Below are 20,312 nucleotides of genomic sequence, written 5' to 3'. Positions count from 1 at the left end.
AACTAGTCTTGGTAACTAGTTAGTCTTGGTAACTAGTGGTTGGCAACTAACTTGGTAACTAGATAGTCTTGGTAACTTGTCCACCAAGTGTGCAGACCAGTGGCCCGGGCCCTATAGCTGAAGTCTATGCCTGTCGGGATGCTGGGTTGCTGATCCATGGCTAGTGAGCGCTTCCAAGTATGCCCATCTCTTCCCAGCCCTTCGGAGACCAGGGGGTGCTCTCCTGCCCCCTCCCCAGGGGGGCACAAAGAGAAACAGAGACCGGCCTTTCACTCCAGATGGAGAAGCACACCTCGCATGGAAGGACAGGCTGGGCAGCTCTGGGGACTGGGGTCGTGGACGGTGTAGCTGGTGGGGTGGGGTACAGGCTGAGGCTGGCTGGGAGGAGGGCCTCCGGGCCAAGCACCTCTCTTCTCCCAGTCTCACCTCCAGCTCCGGGACCCAGAGTAGGGACATGTCCCTGTGTCTCCATCCAGGCTGCACAAGAGACCTGACCTGCTCCCATCGGCCTCTGACCTCTAACCCCAGGCCAGCCCCTGAGCGTCCCTGGCTTCCTCCGTGGGGTACCGAGGGGAGTCAGTGGTATCAGAATTCCCTGGTGGAATGCAGACAGCTGGAGGTCACAGAGTCCTCTATGATATCACCACGAGGGGGAGCAAGACCACTCGGAATGAAGTTTCTTTGACGGGTGGGAGGAGACTGAGAGCTATGCCAGGTAATCAAAACAGTGGACCAACACCAGTATTAAACCTTTGAATGTCATGGTAGGTGGCCCCCGCCTCGGTGCACCCAAGCTGGGCATGCCAGGGAGGGGCGGGGCGCAGGGGCCTGTGGCTGCACTGACGGGACCCCTGCTCACCATCGCAGAGGGCTGTTCACGAGCCCTACTCCTGGTCGGAGGAGCAAGTGCTCATCAACCGCCGAGACATCATGAGCACCAAGGTAAGGAGGGGGCTGGGGCGGCAGCCTGCAGTGACCCCCCACCCCACAGTCACCCTTCTGCAGCTGCTCCTGTGGGCCAGGGGCCACCATAATAACTCTGCCCCTTCTAGTTCCCGAATGTCCCCTCTGAGGACCCTCCCCAGCAGTGACCCCTGTGATGACCTCTCATGGCATGTTAGTACCCACCTGGCAGTGCTCCCCACGGGAACCCCTATATAATGACAGTTGCTCGCCAGCAGAGCCCCTAAGGGTCTCCCTTGCAATGACTCTTGCAAAGATTCCCCAGCAGTCACCCCCTTTCAGTGGCCATTTAGGTAGTGACCCCTACATCGATGCCCCCATTTCAAGACCCCTCTCAAGCAACTTCTCCCCCTAGAGTGGCCCTCCCCTAGGGGCCCCCATTCACTGAGAACCGACATCCAGGCAGAGGCCTCCCACGGTGACACCTGCCTGAAGGAAGGTCCCCCGCCCTCTCCCAGGATGCCTGGGACATCCAGGAGTTCATCACTCGCATGTATGTCAAGCAGCTGCTTCGACACCCGGCCTTCCGGCTGCTTCTGGCCTTGCTGCTGGTGGTCAACGCCATCACCATTGCTCTGCGCACCAACTCCTTCCTTGGCCAGGTGGGACTCCAGCCCGACCTCTGCCCCCGCTGATCTAACAGGCGCCTGGACAAGGCACTTTTCTCTCTGGGCCTCAGGCTCCTCATTTGCTCATGACGATTGCATTGAATGTTCTTCAGGTGCCTGTCAGCTCTCACCTTCAAGGAAACTAGAGATCAAGGAAGACTTCATGGTGGAGGGGGCCTAGATTTGAGGAAGGCATTGGATTTGTAGAGAGAGAGGGCAGGAGAAAAATGATGTGAGCGGAGGCAGACAAATGGGTGCCTGGTGGGGGAGGGTATCCCATTTTAATCAGTAGTCACTATGAGAAGATCGCTCACTGCCAGGGTCCTAGGTATGATCACAGCAGACACAAGCATGTCCTTACGGATGCCTGAGGGTCACGGAGTGCGTGGGAGCTCAAAGTGGGCATCAAACCTACCTAATCTGTACGGTCAGGGAAGGCTTCTGGGGAAAAGAATGCTTCAGGTGGGAATAAAGAGTAAGTGGGAGTCAGCCAGGCAGAGAGAGGTGGGAAAGAGTGTTTGGGGGTGGAAGAAACAGCTTGTGAGCAAGTTCTGTATGTCCATCCTGAAGTCCAGTATGATTTTGTTCTTATTCTTGATGTTTTAATTTCCTATAAGGAGTGTACTTCATACATGAACTGTGCTATTTGAAATTGGTATTTTAAAAATGTCCAGTGCAGTGGCTGATGATTTCAGAGAGGTGGTCAGCAGCTAGCTGGTGGAGGGTCTTTAAGTTATCTTAAGGAGGATGGCCTCTATCCTATGTCATTGGAAAGCCAGGGAATGGTTTAAAGCATGGAAGTAACATGACCAGTTATGTGTTTTAGAAAACTTACACTCGCTCCCACAGGGTGGACCACAGAAGGGAGGGTGTTGGGAATGGGAAAAAATGGACCAGGCAGACTGTTGTGATGTTTAGTGAAAGATGATGGGGCTTGGACTTGGGCAAGGGCCATGGGTAAAAGAGGTCCCATGCATCTAAAGCTCTCTAGGAGTCAAATCCATGGGCCTTCCTGACTGCTTTTCTTTTTCTTTTCTTTCTTTTCTTTCTTTCTTTCTTTCTTTCTTTCTTTCTTTCTTTCTTTCTTTCTCTTCCTTCCTTTCTTTCTTTCTTCTTTCTTTCATCTTTCTTTTCTTTCTTTCTCTTTCTTTCTTTTTTAAGATTTATTTATTTGAGAGAGAGACAGAGCGAGCAGGGGGAGGGGGCAGAAGGAGAGAGACTCTCCACTGAGCAGGAAGCCTGATGTGGGGCTTGATCCCAGGACCCAGAGATCATGACCTGAGCCGAAATAAGAGTCAGATGCTTAACCGACTGAGCCACCCAGGCGCCCCCTGATTGCTTTTCTTGACAACAGATAGTGAACACTTAATATGTGCTACCCTGTTTAACATACCTCATCCTCTCACACATGTAGTGAAAGGGAGAGCAAGGAGTTACATTTCTGGCTTGAGCAACTGTGTGGGGACAGTGCTGTTTGTTGGGATGTGGGGGACACAGGACAGTGAGCAGGTTTGGGGAGGACGCTGAGGTCGGTTTGGGTTGAGTAGTGTAGTAGTTGGAGGTGCCGGGGCAATATCCACACAGAAATGTCTAGGGAGAGGTTAGAGGTCAACTCTGAAACCCTGCCGGGAGGTCGGGGGCAGAGATGGCAACATGAGGGTTGATAGCATCTGGGTGGATGGTTGCCAGAAGCTAAAGGAGGAGATGAGGCCACCTGGGGAGAGAGTGTCCCGTGAGAAGGGAAGAACACCAGGACAGAGCTCTGAGGAGAGCCTCCCAGTGAAGGACAGAGAATGGGGGTGGTGGCAAGAAAGGAGACTGAGGAGGGGTGGCCAGAGGAGTGGGAGGGTGTGGGAGAATGTGCTGGGGTGCTGTCAGGGAGGAGGTAGGGCCAGAAGAGGCAAGAGAGGAGGCCAGAGAAGGATCGCAGAGCATCCCTTGGGTTTAGTTCCTGTGGCCTTGACAAGAGTGGCCTCTGGTGTGGTGGAGGCAGAAACCCAAGAGCCAAGATGGCAGAATGAGTGGACTCCAGGGCAGCTGCCACCCCTCACAGATCGTGAGATCGGTTCAGACTGCAGATATCAGCACTCTGAGATAGAATGAAGTAGAATGAAAAAGAATGAAATAGAAGTTGTATGTGTGCATGTGAGAGAGAGAGAGGGAGGGCGGGGGCAGGAGGGAGACAGAGTACTCTGCTGTGAAATATAAAATACATCAATCTTACTGTGGGTCCCAGTCAAAAATGCTAAAAGCCCTGGTAGAGGATATGTGGCCATGAAGGTCAAATCCTAGAGGCCTGGGAATGCCAGACAGGTTTTGACCTGATTCAGACCCTGCAGGCCATTGGGAGCCATGGCAGGCTTGAGGGTAGAGGAAGCAACTCTGATTTAGCTATAGATGCTCATGACTTGGAGAAGGCAGGAGGACTAGTTAGGAAGCTCTCGCAGTAAATAGTAAGGAAAATTATTGCCTCCCAGGGCCAGTGGGATGAAGCTGAGGAGACAGACGATGGGAAAGAAAGTCCTTCCTTGTTGTAGACAGACATCCCTGGCCTGTGATGCCCCTTGGGAATTTGGAACAAGTAGGGAGCCCATAACCTTAACCTCCCATTGGGGTTTAAGAAGCTCTGCTCAGCCTCTCATTGGCCAGTGGATACGGGTGATGGCAAGGTGTGGGGACCAGGAGGACTCTGTGTGTGGCAATGAGCCTTGAGGCACTGAGTCTGTTGGCCATGGAAGTGAAGGAAGGGAGGAGTCCTTACAAGACTTTGGCAACTGTCAGGGTGGAATAGGGGGCTCTAGGAGCTGTAAATGGGGTCACAAACTATAGTAGGGTCACAGCTTCATGAGCGATTAGGGGAAAGTGAGTTGGATTTTGAAAAGAATTCACGGTCATCAAGTCATCCATCCATCCATCCATCCATCCATCCATCCATCCATCCATCAGCCTACCCAGGGAGCTGGACCCATGATCATGAGGGATACGCAGGAGTTTGGCCAGGCCTTACCTGGGGGATTTGGGAGCTGGAGCAGCAGGAGTGGTTGGGACAACCAGAGAAGGAAGGATGGGGCTTGGCGTCCACCAGTTAAGGGGCCAGGCCCTTTCTTCCCAATCCTGGAGCCTGTTCTGCCTCTCCCCAAGCCCTCTCTTTCACATATCCCTGCTCTAGAGGTTAGGAGCAAAGGTTTATAGCCAGACAACAGTTTTTATTGCTAACTGTCTGGCCTTGGGCACCTCTCTGATCCCTCCTCTCTGAGATGGGAATAAAATCTACTTTGTAGAACGATGGGGATGCTACCATGAATGGCAGGTGTACATGGAAAATGTGCTCTAAAGGAGCTTCAAAGATGCTGAGGATGAAGAGCAACAGGAATATGAGCCTTCCTTCCCCTACAGACACCCCCTGTCCCTGGCCCCACCCGGGCTCTGCTCCACTGACCCCTCGGCCCCTCTCTTTTTCTCTGTCTTCCATGTAGAAACACTATGAGTTGTTCTCTACCATAGATGACATTGTGCTGACCATCCTTATCTGTGAGGTTCTCCTTGGCTGGTTAAATGGCTTCTGGATTTTCTGGAAGGTGAGATCCTGGGCCCTCCCTGCTATTGCCCCAACTCCTCCTTAGGGACTGCACCCCACCCCTGTGCTTCTGGTCCAACAAGCTGAGAATGTGTGTGTGTGTGTGTGTGTGTGTGTGTGTGTGTGTGTGTGTGTGTGTGTGGTGTGGAGAGACTACTTCTGAGATGTCTGTGATGCAGCAGAAAATAATTTGTCCTAGAAGTGCAGCCTCCCTGGGTTCCAGTCCCTGGGTTAGCCTTCCCCAGTTCTGTGATCTTGGGAAAACCTTAATTTCCTTACCTGAGAAATGGGTTTGAGAGTCTCCACCTTAATTTACAGGGTTCAAGAGCAGAGGTCAGCAAACTTTCTGTAAAGGCCCATGGGCCATACAGTGTCTGTTACAAACGCTCACCTCTGCCGTGGAGCACAGAGCACTGTAGACAGTCCAGACAAACAGCACAGCCATGCTCCCAGGAAGCTTTATTCACAGACACCGAAATTTGAACGTCATATAATTGTCACATGTCACAAAATGTTGTTCTTTTGATTTTGCCCCCTAACCATTTAAAAATATAAAAACCATTCATAGCTTGAGGGTCTTACAAAAAAAGGGGCTGCTGGCCAGATTTGACCCACAGCCTATAGCTTGCTGACCCCTGTTCAGGAAAGTGTCAGAGAGGCTATCTGGGTGGGAACAGGTCTTTATTTTTTTTTTTAATAAGATTTTGTTTATTTATTTGACAGAGACAGCGAGAGAGGGAACACAAGCAGGGGGAGTGGGAGAGGGAGAAGCAGGCTTCCCGCGGAGCAGGGAGCCCGATGTGGGGCTCGATCCCAGGACCCTGGGACCATGACCTGAGCCGAAGGCAGATGCTCAACGACTGAGCCACCCACATGCCCCGGGAACAGGTCTTTTTTTTTTTTTTTAAAGATTTTATTTATTTATTTATTTATTTGACAGAGAGAGAGACAGCGAGAGAGGGAACACAAGCAGGGGGAGTGGGAGAGGGAGAAGCAGGCCTCCCACTGAGCAGGGAGCCCGATGTGGGGCTCGATCCCAGGACCCTGAGATCATGACCTGAGCCGAAGGCAGACGCTTAACGGCTAAGCCACCCAGGCACCCCCCGGGAACAGGTCTTAATGCTACATTAAATGAGGCGAAGACTCAAGTTTTGTTTCCATAAGACTGCTACAGCCAAATGATTTCTGAAGTCAAGGGATTTATTTTGCCTTTGGGCAAGTTTGAGAAGAGGCTTTAAAAAACCTATCAGGGGCCTCAATCAGTAGAGCATGCAACTCTTGATCTCAGGGTTGTGAGTTCTAAGCCCTATGTTGGGTATAGAGATTACTTAAAAATAAAATCTTTAGGGGCACCTGGGTGGCTCAGTCGATTGAGTGTCTTGATTTGAGCCAAAATCCTCTTGGTTTCGGCTCAGGTCATGATCTCAGGGTCCTGAGATCGAGCCCCACGTCAGCTCCGTGCTCAGCAGGGAGTTTGCTTGGCGATTCTCTCCCTCTGCTCCTTCCCCCATGCACTCTCTCTCTCAATTAAATAAATCTTTTAAAAAAATTAAAAATAATAAAAATAAAATATTTTTAAAAACTATCAAGTATTTATACTTTCATAAAAATGAAGTATCATTTATTTATTTTTTAAAAGATTTTATTTATTTATTTATTTATTTGAGAGAGACACCAGAGCAAGAGACAGCACGAGTTGGGGGGAGAGGGGAAAGGGAGAAGGAGAAGCAGGCTCCCTGCTGAGCAGGGAGCCCAATGTGGGGCTCTATCCCAGGACCCTGGGATCATGACCTGAGTGGAAGGCAGACACTTAACCAACTGAGCCAGCAAGGCACCCTGGAAGTATCATTTAAATACCATTACCAGGGGGTGCCTGGGTGGCTTAATCAGTTAAGAAAGTGACTTTGGCTCAGGTCATAGTCTCAGGGTCCTGGGATCAGCCCCACATCGGGCTCTCCACTCAGTGGGGAGTCTGCTTGTCCTTCTGTCCCTCCCCCTGCTCCTGCTCTCTCCCTCTCTTTCAAGTAAATGAATAAAATCTTTTTTTTTTTTTAAGATTTTATTTATTTATTTGACAGAGGCAGAGACAGCGAGAGCAGGAACACAAGCAGGGAGAGTGGGAGAGGGAGAAGCAGGCTTCCTGCTGAGCCGGGAGCCCGATGTGGGACTCGATTCCAGGACCCTGGGATCATGACCTGAGCCGAAGGCAGTTGCTTAACCAACTGAGCCACCCAGACGCCCTAAATGAATAAAATCTTAAAAATAAATAAATAAATAGGGGCGCCTGGGTGGCTCAGTCGTTAAGCATCTGCCTTCGGCTCAGGTCATGATCCCGGGGTCCTGGGATCGAGCCCCACATCAGGCTGCCTGCTCTGCAGGAAGCCTGCTTCTCCCTCTCCCACTCCTCCTGCTTGTGTTCCCCCTCTCGCTGTCTCTCTCTATCAAATAAATAAATAAATAAAATCTTTTAAATAAATAAATACCATTACCAGGAAAACCAATTAGAATTATAAGCTTTCCAGGGGTCAGAGGTTCCACTCCACAGAACACAGAGTGTAGAACCCAGAACATTTCTGAAGTCTGGATGTCTCAAAGACTGCCTTGTGCAAACAACATTTGCAAGGATGTTTATTAAGAGAAAATAGAATGGGCTGGTACATATTTACATGTTTCCACACTCAAGAGGAGAGTAGGTACCATGCTTTTTGTGAACGTTTCAATGCACCACTTTATCAGAACTAGCCCTAGGAAGCAGGCAGAAATCTGTTCCATAAGAAAAAACATTTCCTCCTTCATACCTTCTTGCAATTTCTTTTCAACGGCAGTTAGCATTTTCTTAACAATGATTTTTTATTTTTTTTATTCTTATTTTTTTAAGTAAGCTCTACGCCCAGTGTGGGGCTTGAACTCATGACCCTGAGATCAAGAGTCCCATGGTCTACTGAGCCAGCCAGGTGCCCCAGGGGGCCTGCCCCAGGGTTTCATTAGCACAAGAGAATTGAAGCAAGCCTGAGAATCTTATGCACTAGCCAAGGTGGGTGCTCAGCTTAGGAATCAGCTGTGTGTATGTGAGAGTCTCCACTGTGTGTCTCAGACTGCACTTGGCTGTTGACACACATATGAGACAGCGAGTAAGCCTGGGTGTTTTGTGGCATATTTGAGGGGCAGCAGGAGAAGTAACAGCAGTGGATGGCAGATGACTGGCGCTGCCCTGAGAGGAACATTGAGCCCCCCATCCTTGGGCTGGTGAGAGGGCAGACCCAGGATGTCCCCACGGGCTGGGCCTGATACACCCCATTGGGGCTGGCCCACCCCCCCATCCCCCACCACCCCCAGGACGGCTGGAACATCCTCAACTTCCTTATCATCTTTATCTTGCTCCTGGGGTTCTTCATTAATGAACTCAATGTCAACGCTCTCACCTATACCCTCAGGTGAGCTGGGAACTCTGGGGAAAAGAAGGGAACATGTCCGGACTGGGGAAAGAGAGGGGCTGGGGATCACCTCTTACCCTCTGGGCAGGTCAGGGGGCAGTGGGGAGGAGGGGTCTGGGAGGGGCTGAGGGGCGCCCCTGAGAGGCTGTGCCGCAGGGCGCTTCGTCTGGTGCATGTCTGCATGGCGGTGGAGCCTCTGGCCCGGATCATCCGTGTCATCCTGCAGTCGGTGCCCGACATGGCCAATATCATGACCCTCATCCTTTTCTTCATGCTGGTCAGTGCCCTCCCCTACTCCCAGCTGCTCCCTTTCCCTGACCAGGGCCCCCAGGTCATTGGGGATGGGGGGGGCTGTCTGGAGAGGAGGAGAGACCTCTGGGCCTGAGTCCCTGGGATTCCCTTGGCAGCATTCATTTGCATGGCATCTGCATGTCCTGTCTCCAGGTCCTTGGGTAAAGTTCGGGCATCTTCTTTGGTCTCTCTGGCAGGTGTTTTCCGTGTTTGGGGTCACTCTCTTTGGTGCATTTGTGCCCATGCATTTCCAGAACATGCAGGTTGCCCTGTATACTCTCTTCATCTGCATCACCCAAGATGGCTGGGTGGACATCTATAATGACTTTCAGTGAGTGCCTGAGGGGTGTCTGTCCCCACCCCACCCCCCCAGCGGGGCAAGGCAGTGGGAGTGGAGCTCCAGGGCTTGGGAGGAGGATGGCCCACCAGGAGGGGGCTGCCTGGCACTTCAAATCAGGGAAAAGGAGACCCCTAGGACCGGTCTTGGTCTGCTTGAAGCCTTGTCCCCCTTGAAATTCTATCCATTCAAAGTCCTACCGCAGACCTGTTCATGAAGATGTCCCCTGTCATGCTAAACAGCTGGGTAGCAAGGAGGCCTCGAGCAAGAGAGCAGATCTGTGGTTTCGGGACAGCCTCCCAGCCCACATTTGAGCCCACCAAGCTGCCTGGACTCCTGGGAACTTAGAGTCTCATTTCATTCATTCATAGACCCGCTGCCCAAGGTCATTTTTGGCCACAGATGGCCAGCAGGTTCTGTTCTTTACTTCTTTTCCATTACGTCTAAACCCTATTTGTTTCCAGTCCACTCCAGGGAGTGGGTCCCCCTGACTGATTTCTTTTTATCTCTTGTGAGTGCAGAAGCACAGTTGGCAAAGAGCTTCTGCGGGCATTTCCCAGTATGATGTAGGTGGTGGGAAAATCACAGGGTGTGCAATAAAGATAGACTGGACGCTGGGCTTTTGAGTATTTGCTCCACCACACTAGCTGTGCAACCTTGGACAAGTTACTTCATCTCTCTTCCGAGCCTCAGCTTCTTCACCTGCCAATTGGGAATTATAATAATTAACTATGTCTGAATTGCTGTGAGGATCAATAGAGAAAAGCTGTATAAATCTCTTAGCATAGAGCCTGGCCCAGAGTGTATATATATGTACATATACGTGTGTGTGTGTGTGTTTGTGTGTGTGTGTATGGAAGGAGAGAGAAAGGGAGAAAGACCTTATTACTTAGGAAAATATTTTATGGGAGATTCATAATAAGGTATTAAGAATGGCTGGGCTTTTTTCCTGTATGTCTTCCTTCTTCCTTCTGATCCTTCTATAATGAGCTTGAATTACTTTTGATAATAAGAAAAACATGAATCAAGAGTATAGCCAATAGATTAAACTTGATAATGCCAATGTACAAATCCCCACCGTAGGAGGGTGGCTTGAGGCCCACATTCTGTCTCTGACCGGACAGCAGGTGCTCAGCCAAGAGCAGCTACTTTGATAGTCAGAGCAGGCATTAGATCCGCTCACCAGCAGTGAGGTAGCAGAAGTCCTAGTAGGTCTTGAGATAATGTCCCCATTTCACAGATGGGGAAATTGAGACTCAAAGGGCCAGGGAGGTGATGGGGCTCCTGCCTGCCATCTCCAGGATAGAGACAAGAGAGTACGCAATGGAGATTGGGGGCGCCATCTACTTTGCCATCTTCATCACCATTGGTGCCTTCATTGGCATCAACCTGTTGGTCGTTGTGGTGACCACCAATCTGGAGCAGATGATGAAGGCAGGAGAGCAGGGGCAACTGCATCAGATAAACTTCAGTGAGGTGAGTGGGCTGGGGAGGGCAGAAGGGAGGAGAGGGTGAACGCATGAGTGCTGACTTGAGCACATGCATGTGTGTGTAGGCACGTGCGTGCATACACGCTTGCACGCTCAAGGGCCTGAAGAAAGTCAAGCCTGAGACCTGGGGGCAGAATCCCCCACCTTGAGTGCCATCTGAGGGGTGTGGATTTCCTAGATGTCTGGTTTCTATGGCAACTCAAAACTGAGTGGCTGGGTGACCTTAGGGCAGGTGACCAATCTAAGCCTCGATGTCTTCTGTAAAATGGGAATAATAATAGTACTTCCTTCATAGGACTATTATGAGAATTATATGGATAAATGAACAGTAGTTGGCACACATGTAGAATTCATTAAATGTTAGCTACAGTGCTATTCATTCAAGGGTAGAACTTCCAAAAAGCTGGTGGGGGTGGAGGGGGGAGTACTTCCCAAAATGTTGAGGGTTGTGGGCTATGACTTGAGAGTAGGTAGGGCTTTAGAAGTTTGCTAGGTAGGGAAAAAAAAAAGTTTGCTAGGTAGGATTTATCGGGAGTGAAATTGGGTGCTAAGTTTTGAAAAGGGGTGAGAATTTTCCAAGAGGTAGAGGAGGGGCTTATGCATTTGAAGTTGAGCTCCCACAGCAGGGTAGGGGTGCTAAGATTGGTTAGAGCTGGAATGGGTGGCATTAGAACCCTGGTGTCCTAAGAGACTCATCCTCCCCGGAGCCAAGCAGGAAGGGGTTGGGGGAGGGGTGCCGGCTGAGCTGTCTGTGTCCTCTCTTCGCAGAGAGGCATGCAGGACCTGGATGGAGGTAACGAGCTGCCCCTGGTGCACTGTGTGGTCGCCCGGTTGGAGATGTCCGGCGCCCCGCAGGAGCCACTGTCGGGAGGCCACCTGTCTAACCTCTCAGAAAACACCTGTGACAACTTTTGTTTGGTGCTGGAGGCAATACAGGAGAACTTGATGCAGTACAAGGAGATCCGAGATGAGCTCAACACGTAGGGCGGGTACTGGGGGCACCCCGAGTCCCGTGAGTCTGGGCTGAGCGGAGCCTCAGATTCTTCTGGCTTCACGCCCTCATCATTTTAAAATGCGGACCCTGGGGCCCAGAGAGGTTTAAATGACTTGCCAGGGAGGGGGATCTGTGGGTAGAGGAGCTAGAATCCAGACCTGGTTCCTTCCATCTCACAAGAGCGTGCAGCTTGGCCTGGATCTCCATAGGAGTGAAGGGGGAGGGCGAAGCGGGGTGGATGCCCGGGAAGAGATGGGAGGGCAGCGCCCCGTCTTCCGCCTCCCCCCACAAGCTCCCTCAGCCCTCAGAAAGTACTCACCCCTCCGCCCCCAGGATAGTGGAGGAAGTCCGCTCCATCCGCTTCAACCAGGAGCAGGAGGAGGAGCTGATCCACAAGCACTTGTCACTGAGCCTGTCGGTGGTGAGCGGGTCCTCCCTGGACATCCGCGACATGACTTGCCAGCAAGACTTGATCACAGCGCTCATCAACAGGGAAAAGGTGCAGGCAGCTTCCCTCTCCTACCCAATAAGTGCTCGCCCGCCCCGCCCCCTAGCCCCCCCCTCCCGCCCCGCCCAGCCTCTGCCACATTAGTCAAACTTTCTGTCTATTCCAAGATCTGATCCCCTTCCTGGACTCTCAGGCACCGCGCAGGCAGCAGCCACCTCTGATCCGTTAAGTTCCACCCTTTCCTCCCCGGAGAGGCTCTGCCCCCCACCCCCATCAGGCTCCTCCCACTGAGTCACTTAAGTCTCTGACACCCTCAAACCTACCCCTTCTTAGGGTGGCCTGAGCCAGCTCAGTTTCTGCCTGGTGGCGGATACCTAGGCACACTGTGGGCAGAGGATCCCTGGGTTCCTGCTAGAGTGCATCAGAACAGCCTCCTCCCCAGGGAGGAAGCTTCTAGGGAGAAACAGGCACACACCCTCATTACTTAGTTTCTTTCTCTGCTTCCCACACCACCTGACTGGGTTAGAACGACCTGAAGCCTCGTGAATGTCCACAGCCTGGGCTTCCAAGCTTGGAGAGGACACTAGGCAACTAGAGTCAGACAAGCCTGGTGGTTTCGCTGCTGAAGGTGGCGGAGGGGAGTGAGGGGGCGTTTGCCATGTGAAGGTGGGGGATTGACAAACCCCTTGGTTTGCAGGTTCAGGAATCCAACACAAACATACTCCTTAAACACAAGACCAGCCGCTGAGAGGCAGGATGGGAGCCAAGGGGCCTGAGCACACACACCCACCTGCATCTTCCTACATCTCTACGTGACTTGGCACAGTCTGGCCTGAGCCCATCTTCTCCCTTACACCTAGGCAGATGCCTGGGGCTGTGAAGGGGGTGGCATCTCCAGGGCTTGTGTCTGTGAGCCTCAGGTCCAGAGGAATTCAGATGGACAAGGATGCTGGATGAGAGAGGGAGCCCCACAGCAAAGAATGAGCACAGAAGGGGGGTGCTGGCCAAGGCAGCCAGGATTTGTCCTAAGGATGGACTTTCCTGGCCCCCTGCTTTAGGCCAGAGCTAGCTGGGGCCCAAGTGCACCAGGAGGAGAAAGGTGAGGCCAGTGGGGCCAGACATCTATGTATTGACAATAAAGTTTTGTGTTGGGATCAATATGTCTGACTGGTGGATCTCCAAACTTGGGGCAATCTTGCCCCAGGTCTGATGGGCAAGACAGATCTTTCCCCTCAAAAGCCTCTTTGTCTGATGGGAGAGTTACTGACTGCCCTCTAGAGCTTTCCAGTCTAAAGGGAAAGAGAATGTACCCTGAAAATTTCTGACTTAATGGTAGGGATGTAATCTCCCCGTAGTGTTCTAAATTTTTTTTGGTGGGGGAGGGGGTGGGAATCTGGTTCTCATGGTTGGGAGCCCCAGTCTGATGAAGGAGACAGCCTGAAGATAGAGAAGACTGGTCCTCATTCTGGGGGGCCCTAGTCTGATGAGGTCACCACTGACCAGTCATGCAGGTACAGGCAGTTCTATCCTGGGGCAATGGAGAATGACTGCCAACGCGTGGCTCCTGGCAGGCTTTCCAGAGGAGAGGAACACTGGAGCTTGCTGGAAGATCGCAGGAGGAGTTTGTGGGTCAGATGAATGAGATCTGGTGGGGTACTTGGGACCTGTTGAGGTCTCCTTGGGACCTTCACACTAAAGACTGTTGAGAGCCACAGCAAGTTCCTGAGCTAGGAATGCAAGAGTCTGAGAAAGCTGCGGCAGTCATAGGCATTAGGAAGAGCTGCCTTGGAGGACTGGCCTCTCATCCTTGGGTAAGTCATTGGGCCTCATTTTCCCCATCTGTGCAGTGGGGAGAGGATGAGATTGATCTGCAGCTCTAAAATCAAGTGGCCAGCCCTTAGCCCAAGCATTGGGAGACCAGTAAGATCATCCATGTTGTTGAGACTCAGATTCCCTGATGTTGGGTTGCGGGGAAGGCTGGAAGGCCCAGAGTTCTGCCCAGCTGGTCAGCAAAGGCTGACAGGGGCCTTGGGGATATTCACCAGTTGGAATGGGAGTCCCTAGAGGCCCCCTCATTGCAGCTGATGGGAAACTTCACCCTCCATTCCCCTCTTGTCTGCATGGGTTCCAGCCCAGTGAAGCCCGGGGCCAGCCGGGAAGGAGTCTGGACAACTGGGGACGGGGGTGATAGTGTGCTCAGCAGGCACATGAGAGGTGGCACTAGTGCTAGACGTGCCTCACTGTCTTGGAGCTGCTGTCTGTCCCCCTGTTTGAGCTCCGTGCTCTCCAAGCCCATCAACCACAGGGCCACGGGCATCTGGTGACTTTTGCTGCTACTGCTGTTTCTTACAGATGGAGCCCTCAGTCTTCCTGGTGAGCACCCACCTTATACTCTTCTCATCTATCCTTCTCCGGGGGCTCTCACAGACCAGAAGAGAGGGGAAGAAGATGACAAAAGAAGAGACAGAAGGTAGTGTCCCCAAGAAGATCTTATAATGTGAGTACAGCCATCACCCGCCCCAGCCCTAAATTGTCTGAATGGGTTGGGACACCAATGAATTTGGAGGCAGGAGCATGACAGGATAAACTCCAAGGGACTTCTGGCTTTGCTCGTCCATCCTCTTCCAGGATGCTATCTTTGTCTACTCCCGCCATCTTGTCTGTCAGCCCAGCTGTCTCTCCCTTGCTGTCTATCCTTCCCATCTGTGCCAGGCCAATAGCTTGGGTAGTTCCCTCTCAAGAAGGCCCAGAACTGGGGGTCCAGGGCGTTGGACCCCTGCTGCCCTCCCCTGCCCTACTCCAACGAAGAACAGCTACCACCTCCAATGCCTCACTGAGCCTGAGGTAGGAGCGCAGCCGTGGATCCTGAGCTCCTAGGACAGTATGGGGGAAGATATTGGGAGGTGGCAGGAAATTGTAGGTCTCATCACTCCCATGAATCCATAATTTTGCCAGAGAGAAGTAACCTTGGCAAAGCACCCAGGAAGCAGATACCAATCTTGGTGAGAGGAGCAGAGGGGATAATCATTACCAGTAACAGGTTCTACTTACTGAGCACCTACTATATGCTAAGCACCATGCTAAGTGCTTTACAGGTGTTATCTCACTTAACCCTCATGACCATCAGTGAAGTGAGTACTATTATTATTCCTGTTATATAGCTGAGGAAACTGAGGCTCATGAACTTGAAGTGATTTATCCCTTATCACAGCTGGGATTCTATCCCAGGTCTGACTTCAGAGGCCAGTCTACACGCTACTGCTTCTCAAAAAAACTGCTGTGGACGGGAAACCTCATTATCATAAAGTTGTCCATTCTTACCAAATCTATAATTGTAACACACTTCCACCCAAAATCCCAACAGGGATTTTGTAGAAGTTGATAAGCAGATTCTAAAATATATGGAGGAACCAAAAGTCAACAACAGCTGAGATAATTTTGAAGAGCAAGATGGGAGACTCACTCTACCAGATACTGGGATTTACATTAAAGTAAGATAATATGATGTTGCTGCAGTGATAGACAAGCGAACCAAAGAAATGAAAAAGCATGGAAATTGGTCTGGATACATAATGACAAATAGCATGACAAATCAGTGAGGAAAGGATAGACTTTACCATAAGGCAGCAGGGACAACTGGTTAACCACATGGGGGAAAAAAACAACAATCATAAAATCAGATCCAATGGAAACATCTCTCCCTGCAAATAAAAACTTGAGACCACTGTGGCATGACATCTGTTCATTACAGCCAGGATTTTTTTTTTTTTAAGATTTTATTTATTTATATGACAGAGAGAGACAGCGAGAACAGGAACACAAGCAGGGGGAGTGGGAGAGGGAGAAGCAGGCTTCCCGCTGAGCAGGGAGCCCGATGTGGGACTTGATCCCAGGACCCTGGGATCATGACCTGAGCCGAAGGCAGATGCTTAACGACTGAGCCACCCAGGCGCCCCATGTTGATATGATTTTTATCGACTCTTCCAAACTTGGTCAACTGAGAACATTTGAAAAGAACTCTGGATTGGTGGAGGGAACAGGTGTATTGGTTTCTTTTTGTTTGTTTGTTTGTTTGTTTACAGGCACTATTACAACCCAAGGGGCTGAGTCAAGTACAGCAGACTCCACAAAAGTCTCTGTGCCTAAGGGGCCTACAGCGTGCTCATTGACAACCTTGGCTCTAACCAACAATGGGAGAGACAACGTCTCTGTGGTTCCACTTAACCCCTCAGCAACAATCAGGAGGTCAGCAATGTCAGCGTCCCAGAAGAGTACAACACCAGCTACTCCTCTCACTTCACCACAAGCCAACAGCTCTGCTGCCCCACCAAGCAGAAAACCCCAATACTTGAGACTCAGGAGGAGAGATCCAAAAACACAGCCTTGTCTAGCATGGCCACTTCAGCTAAGCCCTGAAATAGAATCAGAGAGCTCCAACCACAGCCCCATTAGCATCGAGCTCCATAATCAATGGATTGGAATCATCAGTGTCCACTGACTCTCAGGTATCAGCCACGATCACAGTTCTAACAGCATTAAACATACCGGGTGATGACATCATATTAGTGAGGTCCATGACAGCCACTGTGTCTGAGAGGTCAGCCACAGTGATTTCCCCGACGACACTGAACAGGATCACTGATGTGAAAGAATCTCTACCCACGACAACCATTGCAGTCGTCCATGCCACTTCACTAACCCTGACCATTCTCGGGACGACTGTCCTGGAACGACCGCATCTGGGACTCAGCAAGGAGACTACAGCTGCACCCCCAGCCCCAACAATAGCCCTCATGAGGAGCATCACAGCCCTGCTGCACAGACACCTTCCTGGCCAGTGGGATCAGCCCCGTCACCTGAGAGAGCAGCTGCTCATTTGACAGCCCTCATCCCCAGCTCCTTGGGGACAGCAATGTCCTCTGACATGACTGGCTCCAGGCAGGCTTCCCCTAAACGCACCCAGAGTAGTAGTCCCAGAGCCAGAGCCTGTGCTTTGGACAAGTACCCAGCTGATGGGGGAGTCTGTATGTGAAATGACAGCTACTACACCCACTCAGGTGAGTCTGAGCAGCTCATGCCCGTACAGCGAAGAAGAGGCGGGGGCCAGAGTGGACATCGTAACCCTAGGACGGCCCAGACAAATGTGTGTCCAATGGCTATGGGAGGGCCAGTGAGGTTTGCCCAGACATTGGCATCTGGAGGGTCCATTGGGGTAGAGGTGGTTTTTCTAGTAAGAGGACAGGTAGCTGAGCACATGAGGTTGTGGCAGTAAGTTCAGGATGCTGGAACAAAATACCACAGACTGGGCGGCTTATAAACAAGAGAATTTTATTTCTCACAGTTCTGGACGCTGGAAGTCCAAGTTCAAGTCACCAGCAGATTAGGTATCTGGTGAAGCCCACTTCCTGGTTCATAGACAACTGTTTTCTCTCTGTGTCCTCACATAGTACAAGGGGCAAGGGAGCTCTCTGGGGTCTCCTTTATAAGGGCACTAATGTCATCCATGTGGGCTCCATCTTCATGACCTGATCACCTCCAAAGGCCTTACCACCTAATACCATCATTATCTGGTGTTAGGATTTAACATATGGATGGGGGGGCATAAAAATTCACTCTGTAGCAGAGATAGAATGGACAATTCATCAGCCCCCAGCGCCCGGGACCCCAACTGACCAGAGAATGAATCTTCCCAAAGGAAGGAACTATAGCCCCAGCAGAGGCCAGGAGGGGCCAGATCGTTGTTGGGACAAGACCAGTGTGGCAGATATTACAGAGAGGCTGAATTCACAGGGCCTCCCTCAAGTGGTGCAGCTAACTCCCAGGCTCACCCTCTGGCAGGGCAGAAGCTGGGTCCTGGAACCAAAAAGATGATGGTGTCCTCCATATGTCTGCCATTGTCAAAGTAATTCTAACTCCCAAACCTTTAAATTTTATCAAATTCTGGGCACCTGGGTGGCTCAGTTGGTTAAGCGACTGCCTTCGGCTCAGGTCATGATCCTGGAGTCCCGGGATCAAGTCCCGCATTAGGCTCCCTGCTCGGCAGGGAGTCTGCTTCTCCCTCTGACCCTCCCCCCTCTCATGTGCTCTCTCTTTCTCATTCTCTCTGTCTCAAATAAATAAATAAAATCTTTAAAAAAAATTTTTTATCAAATTCTGATTTTCCTAAAATGACTACTCTGCTTTTTAAAATACCAAATTCCTTCAAAAAATACTTCTTTTCATCACTGGATAATCCAGCCTTGGAATGAAGCTTCCATTACATTCAAAACTAGGCAGTGCTTAACTTAGGGGCCAGTATTTTCCAAAATGTGTTTTGTGGGACACCAGCGCTTTGGGATTTCAACAGATGTTACACACACAAAAAAGGGTGGGGTTCTATTGTTAAATATATTGGGAAACTACTGGATTAAACAAAATGGTTTCTTGACTGCAGGACTTTTCAGAGCTTTTACTATTCCACTATCCACTGTGACTCCCTTAAAAATCATATTTTTTAAAAAGATTTTATTTATTTTTTGACAGAGAGAGAGACAGAGAGAGAGGGAACACAAGCAGGGGGAGTGGGAGAGGGAGAAGCAGCTTCCCACGGAGCCGGAAGCCCGATGCAGGGCTCGATCCCAGGACCCTGGGATCATGCCCTGAGGTGAAGGCAGACGCTTAATGACTGAGCCACCCAGGTGCCCATAAAAATCATATTTTTAAAGCAGATTATAGCATGCATTTCCCAAGTGTATCTGTCCCTAGACTCCTCATTCTGAGGAATATTTATGCAGCACCTTGGAATATACCCAGCTGCAGAGGAGAGGAATTCAGATGAGAGCAGAGCAGAGCTGGGCAGGCAGAAGTGACTGGGGTGACAAGTCCAACCCAGGGGGTTTTAGTAAAGCCCTGAGTAGGTGCTGGCTCATTAGAAGATTATCCCCGTGTCAACAAACTGTATTGGTGAGACTGGGGATGTGCGCTCATTTGTAAAATGCTGTATGTATCCCCCCACAGATATTATGAAGTATATCCTGTGTTTTCATGCACTGAGAATGAAACAGCTTTTCTTTTCTTTTCTTTTTAAAGATTTTGTTTATTTATTTGACAGAGAAACAGAGACAGCTTTTCTTTTTGTGTTCATGGTTTTCCAGGTTAGTAGGAACATGGACTCTGCAAGATAGACTATCTGGGTTTGAACTACGCCTCATTTTCTTCTGCTGGGGTAATAAGAGCACATTTACTGCATAGCATTCGTGTTTGAGGGTTAGCTTTGTTGATATTATTATTTGGTCCTCTGTATCACAACATACTATTGATTGCAATAGCAGAAAGTTATGTGACTGACTTAACCCCCACCCTGCCCCGCCGAACACACACTGGTACAAAGCACCTTAAATTGTAACCTGTCCCTCTGACCAAACATGCCTGCCCAAACAGAAACAGTGAGCTTTTTTTAAAAAGGAAAGGGAGAAAAGTCTTAAAATTCAAAATAATAAAACAAGTACAGAAATGCTTAACACTAATATCTCCATTACGTTTTGCTTTTTAATGACTTTTAAACATCTCATTCCAAATTTGATAGAAAGTGTGGAAAGAGGGGGCACCTGGGTGGCTCAGTCGGTTAAACGTCTGCCTTCGGCTCAGGTCATGATCCTGGGGTCCTGGGATCAAGTCCTGCATTGGGCTCCCTGCTCAGGGGGAAGCCTGCTTCTCTCTCTCCCTCTGCCTGCTGCTTCCCCTGCTTGTGCTTTCTCTCTCTCAAATAAATAAATAAAATCTTTTTTAAAAAAAAAACGTGGAAAGAGCAGGCACAGAAAGAAGGGAAGGGTTAGGCATTAACTTCTCTTTCGTCACCCCAAAAGCATCACTGTTGGACATGTATCAGGAAAACGTGTGTTGCAAGCGGCAGAAAACCCAACTCCAATTGGCTTGAGCAAAATAAATAAATAAACAAACAAATAAATAAAATTGAAACCATGAAACAAAATAAAACAGAATTTGTTGGCTCATGAGACCAAAAAGTCTTAAAGAGGACTTGAAGATGCTGACGCCCCTGCCTCCTGGCTCACAAAGGAGCTCTCTCTCTCCCTCCTCCCTCCTTCCCCTCACTCCCCTCCCTTCCCTCCCTCAGGATTGTCTCTTCATTTTTATTTTTTTAAGATTTTATTTATTTATTTGACAGAGAGAC

The 20,312-nt window shown here is 50.3% G+C and overlaps 1 protein-coding gene across 1 annotated transcript; it reads left to right on the top strand.

Moving 5' to 3' along the window:
- Nucleotides 1–156: 156 nt before the first annotated feature.
- CATSPER4 (cation channel sperm associated 4) lies at nt 157–19,696 on the top strand. Its single transcript, XM_054513231.2, has 13 exons — nt 157–177; nt 868–942; nt 1,422–1,565; nt 5,048–5,149; nt 8,485–8,582; nt 8,739–8,859; nt 9,071–9,204; nt 10,512–10,686; nt 11,469–11,680; nt 12,028–12,193; nt 12,840–13,953; nt 14,495–14,639; nt 16,225–19,696. The coding sequence occupies exons 1-11, from the start codon at nt 157–159 to the stop codon at nt 12,888–12,890; spliced, it is 1,299 nt and encodes a 432-aa protein (XP_054369206.1). The 3' UTR covers nt 12,891–13,953; nt 14,495–14,639; nt 16,225–19,696.
- Nucleotides 19,697–20,312: the final 616 nt, after the last annotated feature.

This window comes from Mirounga angustirostris, unplaced genomic scaffold (genome assembly GCF_029215605.1).
Source record: "Mirounga angustirostris isolate CCGP_5_RB_7025 unplaced genomic scaffold, mMirAng1.0.hap1 SCAF_4, whole genome shotgun sequence".
NCBI classification, from domain to species: domain Eukaryota; kingdom Metazoa; phylum Chordata; class Mammalia; order Carnivora; family Phocidae; genus Mirounga; species Mirounga angustirostris.
Note: the sequence above shows the minus strand (reverse complement) of the source record. Positions and strands in the feature narration are given on the sequence as shown.